The sequence below is a fragment of the Balaenoptera borealis genome (assembly GCF_965194805.1).
Source record: "Balaenoptera borealis genome assembly, chromosome: 1".
NCBI classification, from domain to species: domain Eukaryota; kingdom Metazoa; phylum Chordata; class Mammalia; order Artiodactyla; family Balaenopteridae; genus Balaenoptera; species Balaenoptera borealis.
Genome location: NC_138860.1, coordinates 100,254,821 through 100,269,317, shown reverse-complemented (window position 1 = coordinate 100,269,317; position 14,497 = coordinate 100,254,821). Strand labels below are relative to the sequence as shown.

General features: G+C 39.2%; 1 protein-coding gene across 3 annotated transcripts in view; it reads left to right on the top strand.

Annotated features, from left to right (window-relative positions):
* NTNG1 (netrin G1) overlaps positions 1-14,497 on the top strand; it is a 327,327-nt gene that overhangs the window by 231,023 nt on the left and 81,807 nt on the right. For all 3 annotated transcript variants that reach the window (XM_082385072.1, XM_082385074.1, XM_082385073.1), the window contains one exon: positions 5,230-5,402. In XM_082385072.1, the coding sequence (XP_082241198.1) occupies positions 5,230-5,402 (173 nt within the window). The remainder of the gene's footprint in view (positions 1-5,229; positions 5,403-14,497) is intronic.

Sequence of the window (14,497 nt, the reverse complement as noted above, 5' to 3'; positions counted from 1 at the left end):
TGGAGCCTTTTTATAAGCAAGATTAAATTGACTTGTGACAGCTGCTCACTAAAATACAGGAAGTGCAGACCTGGTTGAAAGCAAGAACACACTGGTTTTCATTAAGTTTGCATCACAGAATAGAGCTCACTATTTTTTGTTAAAGGTCTGTCTTAGCAATGCCCTTATTTGACAGTGTGTGCAATTTGTCGCTTACACACAAGTGGATCTTTGAGGTACAAGCAAGTCAATTAGTTCTATCTGCAGTGTCTTAGTGTGAGTTCTATACGTGTAAACAGAATCGGTGAATAGGCTCAGCTCTCCAGAACATCAGATCTGTGACCGCTAGCGAAGCCTGTTAGGTCTCCACTTGTACAGTTCCTCCCCCACCTAATGTGATGGCAAATGTGGCAGCTGGATGGCCAAGGAAATGGATAATGAATCTGTCAGAGATGAGTGGATGTCACGGGAGTCTGCCCTCCACCCCATCACAAGGCCGGAGTTCATAACACCGGGAATTGAGAGCAATCTCCCAGCATTGTGAAATACATTTTTTTTCCGTTGGAGGAAAAGCCACTCTGGCAAACGCTCTAAATAAAGGATTTCAGTGTCTGATTGGAATGGGATGATGAGAATAAACTGAGCTGTGGAAAATGAAAGGGAGCCATTTCCAAATACAGGCCAATGTCGTTGTACCTCAGCGCCCACTTTCACAAGCTCAGCCCCGGCACAGCAGTTGTCACAATGACTGAAGAAAGACAGCCCAGGAGCCGAGCTAGGTCAGCAGATTTACTGCTGGAGAAGTTAGAGCTGTAGCCAGCACCCAAGCAGCACTCTGCCAAACTTTAGCCGAACCAAGGTGGCCATCCTTCCAGGAAGGAGTTGAAACTAAAAGATGCACATTCCAGAATAATTATGCTACCCAAATGCTCTCCTCTAAATTGCGTTCTTCTCCTGGGTCTTTTAGGCATTTTTTTAGGATAGCTCTTGTATTAGCTTTCAGACATTTGGCAAATCCTCTGGAGTTTAAATTAAATTAAATTGAGTTTACAAGGTCTCACCAATTTTAGAGTTCCTTTTGCCCAATATAAGGTTAGCTGTGAAAACCAGTGGTGAGGGCAATTTTCAGCACACATCATGGAGTGTTTGACTTAGTACAATGCCTATTAATTCTCTATTCATAGTCCGTTGCTGTATTCATCATAGTAGAACAGGCACATGAAGTCCCTGCTTTCAGGAAGTTTCGTTGTTTATTAGTCACTTGTTTATTTGTCAGATATTTTTTAAACACTTATTATGTGCCAAGTAGCTTGACCCATGCTAGGGATGTTACAATAAATAAGGCAAATATGACTGCTGCTCCCAGGAGCTTACACTCCAGTGAGAGTGACAGAAGAATAAACAATTACAATACAGCCAAAGTGTAGAGCAAAGATAGTGTGGACTTCATCCTGTGGCTGGCCTTGCCTCATGTCAGAGGAGCCCATAGGAAAGGCATTCTGGTGGGTCAGAGAAGGATTCAGATAGTTAATCAGCAGATGGTTTTTGAATGTCACCTAGGAGCCAGACACTGAGATTTCCAAGTTGACATCTGAATGGTAAAAATTATGCAGGTAAAAGAGGTAGAGTTATGTTCTAGGCATAAGGAACAGCTTAAAAGATTACCCAAAGGCAAAGTTTGAAGAACTAATTGTAGAATTGGTAGTGGTGCAAATAAAAATGGGGAAAGAACAAGAGATCAATTTCAAAGGGACTTGTAGGCCATGTTATAGAGCTTGGACTCTATTCTGAGAATAAAGGGAAATTTTTCAATGGTTCTAAGCCAAGGTGACCCAGATATTTTTGTGTAAATGATTGTTTTGACTATTGTGATGAGAATGGGCTAAAGAAGAGTATGAGAGGAGGCAGAAAGGTCTCTATAGAAGCCATTGTAATAAACCAGATCAAAGATGATGATGATGTCAACAGGGACGTGGCAATGGCTAGAACTGTATGTATTTGAGAGTTATCGAGGAGGAGGAATTTCAGAACTGCATGAGAGACTGAGTAAAGACAAATTAGATGTGGTAGGAAAGGGAGTGGGAGTGGTCATTCTTGACCAGCTGACTAGAAGGTGATGCAATGTACTGAGAAAGAAAACACAGAAGGATGAGTAGGTGGGGGAGGGAAGCCAAATAATTCAGTTTGGGATATGCTGGATTTGACATGTTCAGGAGAGAGATCCGTGATGGACGTTACAGCACCAGGACTTATCCACATGTTGAGCAGATGATCTTCACCTAGTGATAATGGAAGGAGAGAGTTCTGTGGATTCCTATGCGTAAAAGAGAATCTGAATCTCCTAAAATAGTTCCAAATGTTTGAGTTTATTTTGCATGTTTTTACTTTTTTCTAGGGAAAAAAATGATGCAAATTTGCTTTAGATTGCCTGTAACTCAAAAGTAGTTGAGGACCACAGAGCAAATTGAAGGGACAACCTGGATAGGAGTGCCCAAGGAGAGTCACTTAGGCTGACTATGCTGATCCGGAACCCAAAGAACAGCACATGAAGAGAACAACAGAAGAGGGTTCTGAAAATGACCTTGAGAATCCAGTGGGGAGAGTGTGTCAGGGGAAATGGAGTGGTCCCACAGAGTCAAATCCCCTAAGGAGATAGATAAAGCAAGGAAGGAAATCCATTAGATTTTCACCAAGGACGTCATGGGTGGTCTTGGCAAGAGAGGTTGTGGTTAGTTGGAAACAGTGAGTGTGTGGGAGATGAGAAAAAGGAGATGGCAAGCGTAGAAAACTCAAGAAGGGGAAGGAGAGTGTTAAAGTGGTAGCGAGAAAAGATGACTAGGATACAAAGTAGATATTTTTCTTCCTTAAGATGAGAGAGATGCAGTGAGTAAAAATTCTAAAAGCAGAAAGAGCCTTAAGTAACAACCAACCAAACCAAACACACAGAAACTTGAGGGAATCAGAAGCTTAGAGAGATAGGGTGTCTACAGTAGGTAAGATAGATATTAGGAAAGAGTCATGAACTGAGTTGAGCCTTGAATGATTAAAAAGCTTTGGACAGGTGAAAATAAACCATTAATTGAAAGAAATCTGGGAAAAATAAGACTAAATACTCATCTATTCTTCTTTCACTTCCTTTTGTTATTCAAAAAATATTTTCTCAGCAAATATAAAGTCTTTAGAATAGAAATTGCCTATAACTCAGAGACTGACTACCAGTATGAAAGTATTAATAGCTACAAGGTATATAATCCAATTTACAATTACTACTTGCATTCTTGGTCTTCACACATGAAACCAGCATATTCTTTGGGGTCACATTGTTCATTTCCTCATTTGGAATTTTTAAACACCAGATAGGGTGCTAAATCAGTATAAGCTGGTGCTTCTATCACTTAAGTTTCTAACATCTTCCATATTTATAAACACACCCATAAATAAAGGTGCTAATGAAGGAAGGAGAAAGATTCTTTAATAAGCAGCTTAACGCAAGTAACTCCCTGCATGTAGGAGATTTTTGCAAGACCTAGCTCATAATTAAACACTGTCTATTTTACTTAACTGAATTTTTTCTCTTTTTAAAAGATTGTATGAATGTTAAAGACTCTGTTTATGTGTTGATGTTGAATAGGTATTGTTTAAATGGTAGCCTTTCAGCTTATTATAATTTACAACTATACAGAGGGCAGAGTGTAGTTATAAGTACTATGAAGTGTAGTCGACCCCTGAGGAAGCTGAGGCTTGGTCTTACCCAGGGAGGTTTGAGTGGGTGGCTATTGCTTTAGGGGCTACACCTTTTACTTAGAAGAGAGCCCAGCAGCCCGCAGAAATAGTCCTAGCCATTCCTTTGTTTCCTCACCATAAGTACGGGTCAGTGTTCCAAACAGACCATTAGTGCACAAGAAAGAAATTTGGATGTTACCGTACAGACATTATACAGACCAACAGCAGTTGTTAAAGAATCTTATTTTCCTACCTAAGAAAGAGTATTGTTACTTTTCCCAATTCATGACATCTGCCAAAAAAGAAAGCAAATGTAAAGCACTATATTTCTTCGTTTTTATGAAACTTGACTTTCTATATTTTTGTCCTAGTTCCTAGAAAAGGCCAGACTAGTTTAAAAATGCACACACACACATGCACACACACATACACACACACACACACACGCAAACTTTCAGTTTCTGACCCTGACAGATCTTGGCCTTTTATCTCCAGGTCTGGGTATCAGGTTGTTTCCTTTGTGTGGACACATCTCTTCCCACGTACATTGTTCTGCCCTCTGGTCATGGACATTCTGTTGACCTAGGCTTTATTTCTCCAGAGGATGCGGCTCGTACTTTGTATGTTATAATTTATAACCTCCTACCTCAACAGATATCAAGTTGGCCTTTGCAGTTTTACAGTCAGAGACTTTAGATACGGGAATGTATTTTTGTAGAAATTGCATATTCCATTGTTGCTTCTCATATATTACAGCTTTATTCACGGGCACCAAAGGGAAGGCCTTGGCTAATGACCTCAAACCCCTGCCACACATAGGTTTTCATTTTCTAGTATTCTAAGCATCTTTTTTCCTGAGTCCTTTGACCCATTTATGAGAGACCTTTGTGATTATTTTATGTGAGTAGGAAATCTGAGGATTATTCAGGTTACTTAGAGGCCTTCGTGGAAAAGCTCTTCTGCCTGAGGAATGTCATTTCAGAGCCCAGAATGAGAACATCTGTTTATAACCTCTTGGGGTCTATAAAATAAACCTGAATAGCAAATTATCTCAATGGTTATATTTCTTTTTAAACAAATGAGAATTGTCCTTCTGGTTTAAGGAAAAACAGAAGATGACATTGCTCTTCAAAGCCAGATGTATTGTAGATTTAATAATAGCACAGAAAAGCCTCTCACTAGTGGCAATATTTTGGATATCTGTTGGGAAACCCCTGATTTCAGAGCACAGTTGCCTTAGGGGAGCGTCAGACCCCACTCAACTGACTGACTGGTTTTAGGATTCCTCAAAGTGTGGGATGAGGTCAGGCTGTATCATAATCCCTCCCCCACCCCTACCTCCCAAGGACACTTGTTTAAAAGATTCTGAGGGTCAGGCCTGCAAATCTACATTTTACTAAGTCTTTAGGTAGCGCTCAAGCACTACAAACTGTGAGAGCCACAATCCTAGAAGACAGATGGATAAAGCCTCAGTGATCACCAAGACAACTGGACTTAACAATGAACTCTTGTCTCTCCTCTGCCTAGGTGCAAATGTAATCTCCATGCCACTGTGTGTGTGTATGACAACAGCAAATTGACCTGTGAATGTGAGCACAACACTACAGGTCCAGACTGTGGGAAATGCAAGAAGAATTATCAGGGCCGACCTTGGAGTCCAGGCTCGTATCTCCCCATCCCCAAAGGCACTGCAAATACCTGTGAGTAACTTTTGCTCGGTAATACTGTATTTTGTGCACGATGAGCTGAGAGTTCCTCTCAATTTCACTTGCAATTGTGCTTTCACTCCTCTTACCAGTAGCCCCATTCCTCTTCAAAATGCAGCTAAAGCTTTCATCCCTATTTTGTCACTTGTAAGCACATTTTAGCACTTGGATCATCTGTTAAATTCAGTCTTCCAACATTCACATCAATGTGTTGGGAAATGATAGAAACCACAGGAGAAATTTTTTCTAAGTGGATGAAACAGGAGCTGCTTTTTTTCCTTCCCCAAATTAATTTCCTATTAAAATAACAGAGTTCAAAACTCCCAACCCTGACTTAATTTTAACCATAAACTACTTCCAGAAATTCTCTAAATGTTTACAATCCCATTTCTCATACTGGGTAACCTAAGAGATGCTTTGTCTAGAAGATGTTTCCCTCTCCAAATTTAGCTACAGCCTGACTTTGCTCAGTGAAACGGTGGGCTTTTTCCAAATGCCAGCAGTTGATGTCATGCCTGGCGTGTATCCTGTTAGGAGAGTCTGCCTTTCGATAAAGAGTGTGACTGTAGGCCTGTAGGGACCACAGGAAGAAAAGTGATGTTTGTGTGCATGTGAAAAGAGCACAGGCATTATCTGTGTTCACAGCAAGCATGAGAGATGCCCCGTTACCGCTCATATGGGTGCCCCTCTGAAATCCCTGAACATCCCTAGGAAAACACGTTCTGACACGCTCAAGGAGACAAGTAATTACTTCCAGAATAAATTGCCCAATTCCATGCATGGACCAATTAGCCACTCACAAAAGCCCAAGGTTTGACCTCTTTTAAAAGTAGAGAAGGGTGAGGTTGAGAATACACCCATTCAAGTGAGAAGTAACAGAAATAGCAGGAAAGTGAGCAGTGAGAGAATGAGACCTTGAAAAGCCACCAGCTCCGTGTAAGGCTGAGAATGTTATCAAAGCAGCAGCTGTGAGAAACCAAACCCCAAAAACTCATAGCCAGGAACCAGGACCTTATCAAGTTAAATGTAAAAGTAATGGACCGAGTAACAGGCCATAAAGAATGGGGGCATGAAATTATGTTAAAATTTCTATGAAGCAGGAAAAAAAATCCGTCAAAGGTTAAAAAAAAAAATCCCTCTTTGTAAAGGTATTCCGTTTCTTTCTGTGTTAAAGAAAAAACTGACAGCCTAGCTCCTAAAATTAATACATAAAGTTCTGTTGAGCAGAAATGATGATTTTTTTTCAAGGCAATTTTATTAACAGAGACTCCGTGGGCTTTCCTCAATTGTTGAGAGCCATAGATTCGTGAATTCAGGAGGAATCTCAGGAGGTTATTTGTTGCCATACCCTGTGACTAGCTAGAATTCCTATCACCACAGTTGTCAAATTTAGTTTAAAGGTTTCCTCAAGTGAAAATGACTCAGATTTCATTTTTGATGTCTGCTGCTCCTTTAGTGGGACAGGATAGAAGAGAACAATGTTTACAAACACTTGGTGGCATTCTGGCTCGTCCTCAGGGCAAGCCAACTTGTCAGGGCTTCTAGAAAGGCAGCTGGGAGAGACTGCTGTTGAAGACATTGGCTTCTATTCTAACACGACACGGTTTTTTTCTACCCATAACTGTGCTTCAAAGTCTTGCTTATTTCAAGACATTTTCACTGGAAAGACCTTCTTGTGCCAGCCAAGCTTTTTCACTGGAATGGATTTCTTGTTATATTCTCCATGGAAATGACTTACCTAGCCCTAATATAATGCAACCTCTTTCAATTGTCCCTGTGGATTCTATTGTCTATCCATCCCTTAGTTTTTCTTGGCCTTCTCTAGACTCTTCCCCATTTCTGTTAAAATATGAAGGTGACAGATGGACACAATGGCCAAGGAGGTTGAATTCAACGTTTCAATCCTCAATATGGCAGAAGCTAGATTGAAGATTTTAAGATAATCTGCAACGGTCCAGTCTTTCAATGGAAAGAACCCCTTTAAAGAAATCTCCGCCACATCAGACTGCTTGCAAATGTCCAAGGATGGAAGTAGGCAATTAAGTGGTTTCATACACAGGTTCCAGAATCAAATACCAGTTTGTCCATTCACTAGCTCAGTGACCTTGGAAAAGTAAAGTATCAATATTAACCTCTCTAACACTTGGCTTCCCATCTGTATTGTGAGGATAATAACAGTTCTTACCTCATGAGGATTTTGAGAGAAGTGAATAAGCTAATGCATGCGATGTGTTTAGCATAACACCTATCACAAAATAAGTGTTCAAAAATAATTTTATTTTTAGGCTTTTTTTCATAAGGCATACTTGTCAATTATTGGACAGTTTTAATTGTTATAAAACTTATTTCTTAACATCAATACTGAGTGTCTCCTAATTTCCAACCACTTTTTCTTTTCAAGTCTTAAGACACTGTATCAATCCCAGTTTTCTTCCTTGTCCAGGTTAACATTATCAGCTCCATTACTCATATGATAAGATTTTCAACTCTCTTACCTAGTTGTTTGCCCTGGAAGTCCTCTGATTTTGTGGAAATTTAAGCCAAACACAGGACTTCTAGCACTGTTATGATTCTCCTGTCATTTTGGCTTTTTCTTACACACATGCATACAGGCACACACTCACGTGTTCATGTGCACACACATACATGACTCGAGTTGGTACATTACAAGTCAGATATTAAGAGGGACACTCAGGATGTGCTGTCTCCTAATACAGGAATACAAAACCTAAGAAGTAAAAAGGAGTGGCTACAATCTCTGATCCCTCAACACCAACTCTTCGGTAGCCTAGAAATAACACTCATATTGGATAATCTCTGGATTTAGCAGAACTTCAAGCAGCCAGGATTTTTGAATAAGAAGATCAGTTCCTGCCCACTCTTAGCATAAAAACTAGGAAGGCTTCATTACATCAGGAAATTTTAAGATCTCCCTTCCAAACCACTCAGCCCATCACTCAGAAGGTCCTTAAACTGGGACCTTGCTGGGAATACTATGGCTTGGAAGTCCTAAATTCTGGAGCAACTCCAAGCCCACTTTTGTGTGGAGCATATAGAGCCAGGAGAGAAGAATACAGAGCCCCAGCCCTCTAAAACACTGCCACCCCAATCTGTGAGACACACCACATTTCCCTATGCCTTTCATTATAATAGACTCGGCAGAAGCAGAAGTAATAACTCTTGTGATGATATTTTTATTCATTGTGCTTTTTACTGAAGACTCAATGTGTTTTCTTGGTTCTTTAAAGCCATATATATGTGTATCAATATATTACTTATTTTTCAACAAAGCTTATGTTTTATCTGTAAGACATCTTTCTTCTTCTCCCTATTGATCTTCCTTCTATTTTTGATAGAATTCTATTTTGAATGTCCTTTGAATTTCATTTCTGTTTTCCAAGTAGATAGAAACTCTGTCCAACTTCATGCTTAATCATGATTCTCTTGATTCCCCTTGTCTAGCTCATGAATAAAATTCTGATCCCTCCTGAAATTCTGATCCCTACTTATAGATGCTGAAAACTTAACAATTAACCTTTAGGAATAGTAATTCCAAAAAAGATAATATAATATTATCTACACCTCTGCTTGCCAAACTGTGTTCTATGACCCTTACAAGAATTCCATGGCCAAATAAGTTTGGAAAATGCTGTACATTATACTGACTCTTAGATATTCACATTACCTTATTAAAAACATTTGAGAACCCTAAAATAAGTAATCTATTTTATCATGTGTTTCCCAAACTTTATTGTTCATGGAACGCTTAAAAACTTTCTATAAAACACTCTTTTGGGGACATGCTGCTGTAAATAATTTCCTCAGCTTACTGATAGAAATGTCACGGAGACAGACAGAAAGCCCAGCTAGTTCAGCTGTATTGAATCTTTTACTTTCCTCTTACCTACACAGTCTAATATTCTTCCAAGAAAGAAAATTAAATTGGTCTGACATTGACATTATTTGTTTGTTCAGAAATCCAACTTGAATTGTTACACAGTATCTAGGTCTCCTCTGAGCGATGGAAAGTAATTTAATGATTGTTCTATTATTTTCTCTGGTATCAAATTTACATTGACCAATTTATATTTTCCCAGGTGTACATGTGTATGTCATTATCCAGACAATTTCCTAAGTGCTTTACATGCATTAGTTCATTTTTAACTCACAACAATTGTATAAGGTAGATGCTACTATTTTCATGTTATAGAGGTGGACTCTGATGACTACTAAGGAAAAGTATCTTGTGTAAGGTTTAGCTACCTAGTCAGAATGAGAAGGAAGGTTTGAACCCAGGTGTGTCTTGAGCCCAAAGACTGTGCACCTCAATATATTGCTTCTCAGGTTAAAGTTCAGTGACTTCCTCTGTCCTCCACTGGGGTGTGGACTCCATCTGACACCTGTTTGAACAAGTCAGTCTTCTCTAAACCTGCTCTCTCCCACTTTTCTTCCTAGATTGCTGCTTGTTATTTCTCTGCCTTCAAAGACTCCCCTTCTACCTTGCTTTAAATTTTCATTCTCAGTGTACAGTTGTTTTCCTTGATATTCCTATCAAATCTTGTGGTTTTAGATCTTATTAATATTGGTTTAATGCTAATAAACAAATTATAGCCTGAATCTTTCTAATGAACCCAGGCCATTTTTTTCAGCTGTCTATGAAAATCTCCAGGTCAACATGCAAGATACTGAATTCATTTCTTTTCCCCAAATCACCTTTTTCTTCACTTTCTATTGAAATTCTGCTCATTTTTTAAGACTGCTCCTCAATGTGAACTCCTCGATGCAGCCTACCTAGACTGTCCTATGCAGAATCAGCTGCTCTTTTCTTGATAATGTATGTATATCAAGATAGATTCTTGGTAATGTATGTGCACTTACAATTGGTTGACTATAATCAAAATTACCATGATAGTGATAATAATGATAGCTAATATTTATTAAGCTTACCATAGCTTTTTATATTTTGTGAAGTGCTTTATGTACTTTCTTGCATTAAATCCTTACAATGTCCCCATGGGGTGTGTACTATTTTTATCCCCATTTTACAGATAAGGGAACATAGGCACATAAAGGTTGCCCCAAGATCCCACAGCGAATACATGACAGAGCAAGATTTAAACTCAGGTCATTCTGACTTCAGGACCTAAAATGTTAGCAATTTAAGAATGGGACCATATTTTATTCTTGGCCTTCATAAATGTTTGTGGAATTAATTATTTGGTGAATGAACAAGTAAACCTATACAGTCTTGAAATGTGCTTGTGGATGCATTGACCTCCCATCGATCTTCCCATGTCCCCTGGAATATGTGGCCTTCACAGTTCAGCAGTTCTAACACAAGGGCCTTCAGTCTCGCATAGGAAGAGACCAGCTGAGATTTGGAGGAAATACAATAGGAAAGAGAATCACTTATTTTTCATGGGTGCTCATGACCCATCCAGCCATCTAGAGATGACATATTGGCTGGCTGGTTTTTATAGGCCTCCCTAAGTGGCATTCATGGCCTCAGTGACTTGACCATTGTTGGGCTCTGACTACCAGTTTTTCAGGCTCAATACCCTGATTCTGTCAGCACAATAAGAGAGGACCTTCCTCTAAGAGCCTTATATATATGAACCAAGCTGTAGGGTCAATATATAGAACCAGGATACCTACCAAGTTTTTCATGGACAACCACTAGTCCACAGTCACTTATCTGATGCTTATGGGACCAGATCTGATTTGGAATTCAAATTTTTTAAATTTTAAAAGGTAATACAGTGTACATACATTATATTACATCAATACCCACAGCAGAATATCAGGTAGCACCACTTAATCAAACATCTTAATATTTCTGCAGCAAACCTACGATTATTTTCACTGAGTGAGATAAAGGAGGAGAAGACCTCATACCCCTTCCAGTCAGGTTTTGTCACCAAATTAGTTCAGATCACATTATGTCATGCTGCAGCTAAATTTTGGGAAAAAAAACTTTGTGTCTTCAGAGGTTTTTTTGTTGTTGTTTTGTTTTGTTTTGTTTTTTTGAGGATTAGAGATAAGAGATAGGGGCCTATAATAAATTGATCAATAATATAGAGTAGCTGTTAGAGGCCCAAGCTCTAGATCCTGGACCTGTGGATTCAAATCTCAGTCTCCTTCCCAACTGACTGCAATGATCTTGGGCAAGCTCTTTGTGTTTGAGTTTTTCCCTGAGTATTGACATCGTAGGGTTGTCACAAAAATTAAATGAATTAACACATGTAAGATACTTAGAACAGTGGTAGGCACATAGTAAGCACACAATGAAGTTAGCTGTTATTATCATTATAATTGCACTGAAATCTAGCATGGGACCCATCCCAGTCTAAAGAGCAAATTCTCTCTTTGGAGACAACAACTGTATGGGGAGATAAATTGTGCCCAAATGCCAGATTATTCATCCACAATATGAAATAACTGTTACAGTGTTCAGAATATTTAATTCCTTATGATCAGTGTATTCTCTCCCCCGTAATTAAGTCTCCTTGTAGAGCCAGATACTAATCAGAAGGTTGCTTAGTGAGCATGGGAATTAAATTCAAAAATTTAAATGATTCCAATGCTAATAACATCATGCTGAAACATCGGACACATCCATCCTACCCCAGGGTCAGCCTCCCTAATGCCAACAGAACACTGAAGGCCTGAAAGTTTACAGGTTACCCCTCCCTCTTCCTGAGACAGTGCTAGGCCAGTACTGCCACCACATGCCTGAAGATGCTCTTCTTTGTAGGCTTTTACCTTCTGACTAGCTTTTCTTCCAATCTTCAGATATGTTAATACACTAAGTTATCAATAGATTAATGTCACCTCTGTCAAATTTGTCATAGACACTCAGGTCCCAGAGCCATTCTGTTGTTCTAAGATGACTTAGCTAACTCTGATTGGATCATTTATGGGTTGATTTAACAGTACAATTCTGTGAAGGCAATCTTATTTCCTTCACTTTCAAGTTCCTGGGAGACAACTCGCCGTACCTCCTATCCACAGCAGTTTGGACCAGGGAGCCGGGTTGAAAGGACGTTGGAAGTAGTTCCTCTAGAATACAAATGAGGCTGCAGAATGTTTTCTTACTAATCACCTACTTCTTTTTCAACTGGGCTTTTTGGAGTTAGAGCTCCCAGTGGCTGCAGCCTGGCTAGAAGAAAATCTAGTCACCTACTTGATAGGCTTTTTTCAAACCACCTAACACAACAATGGTAATATTTTCTCTCAGTTTAAAGCATGCTGAATCCTTGTCTTTTCTGCCTCCCTCTTGATGAGAAGCTGTTGAACTTTCCATTGATTCTCAAAAGGAGTTATGACTTTTAGCACTGCATTCATCTGCTTTGAAAAATCAGAGTGTTTATTTTTGAGGTCTCCATCAGGTTGTCTTCCTTAAGCTTAACTATGTCCCCTTTAGCCACATACTTGGTGGGAGGGTTAGTAAAGTTGGAAGAAGAAGAAGAAGGAGACGGAGAAGGAGAAGACGAGGAGGGGGAGGGGAGAAAGAAGAAGAGGGAGGGGGAGGGGAGGAAGAGGAGGAGGAGGAGGGAGAAAATAACAAACTATATAAGTCTACTAGGGTCTCATCCCCCAACTGCAGTAGAATTCCTTAAAAAAATAAATAAATAAATATGGGAGTAGGGAGGGCTGGTTGAGGAGGGAAAAATTTTAAGTATCTACAAGCTTAGCACTTTCACATTCTTTGGCCCTTTGGCTTACTCAGCACGTATGTGTATCTCTGACTGAAGGAGCATATCTATTCTAGAAGAAGCAGAAGTCCTAAACTCATATACCACATATTGCAGGACCTTCCCTTAAAGCTCATTCGTACCTGTGTTTCATTTCCTCGGTGTAAGTTTAGCAGTGTCTCAGTAGATGGGGATTAGGAATTACCTGCTCTAGTGTTGACTATAAATGGGTCAATTTGGACGAGGGCCTTACTTCTCACTGTGCCTTCAATTTCCTCTTCTGTAAAATTAAAGTGCTGAGTACGATTATTTCTTAACTCCCTTTCAGCTCTCCATTTTTGGTCACTCTTTCTGAATTAACTTATCTGGTATCTTCCTTTTTTCTTTCCTTTCTATCTACTTATCATCTGTCTTTCCCAAATATTTTTGAGGTTGTTTCAGAGATAGATTTAAGCTAATGAAGCTTAAATTACAGGGCCCCTCACTAGACTCCTTCTAAATTAAAAAAAATTTAATTTCATGTCTGATTTTATACTTTAAAGTTAATATTCCCAAAAAGAGCTCCTAGATTTGTATTTGCTTTAGGTCCCACAAAATCTGCATTTCCCCCTGGATAGCTTAGGGAAAACGACAAATAAAAATAAGAGCATACAAATAGGAATATAAAAGGAAGGTGTGAGAAAAAAAGAATAGAAAGAAAATAAGCCATGGTGAAGGGCATATCTACATATTGTATAACTCTTGCTATTAGAATGGAGGAAATTTCCAAAGAGAACAAAAATATTTATTAATACTGCACTCTGAGAAATGTCTCAGTGGACCATTTTATAGGGGACAAGATCGTACTATGACCAAAAGTGGTATTTTCACTCTGAAAGAAACCTTCTATCAGAAACAGGTGATAAATTTTTGCTCAAATATACATTGAGCAACTCTTCTGTACCAGGCATTGTCCTGGGCAGACAACAGAGATACAGACATGACGCTCGTCCCCTCAGAGGTCTCAGGCAAACACACAATCATAAAGATAAGTTGGTAAGTTGCTCACAGAGGCCTGCACAAAGAGATGTGCCATCACAAAGGACACTGGCTAATTCACATCAGGGAGGTAAAGAAGGAAGGGAAGAAATAACTTCTGAGCTCAATTTTAAAGGTAAAAATATTCTTTACATAATAGTTGTCACTTCACAGGGAATGGTTAAAAAAACTGCCAACACATGTCTAGACAATTATCCTGAACATAATCTGACTATCATTCCTGTGGCTTATGGGCAACCATCACTGTTGTAAGATGGAGTTGCATTCATTGATTCAGCACTTACAGACCCCAAAGAAACCCACCTTTCATGAAATGAATTGTAGCCTTCCTGTGTTAGTTTCTTAAGCATTTGAAAG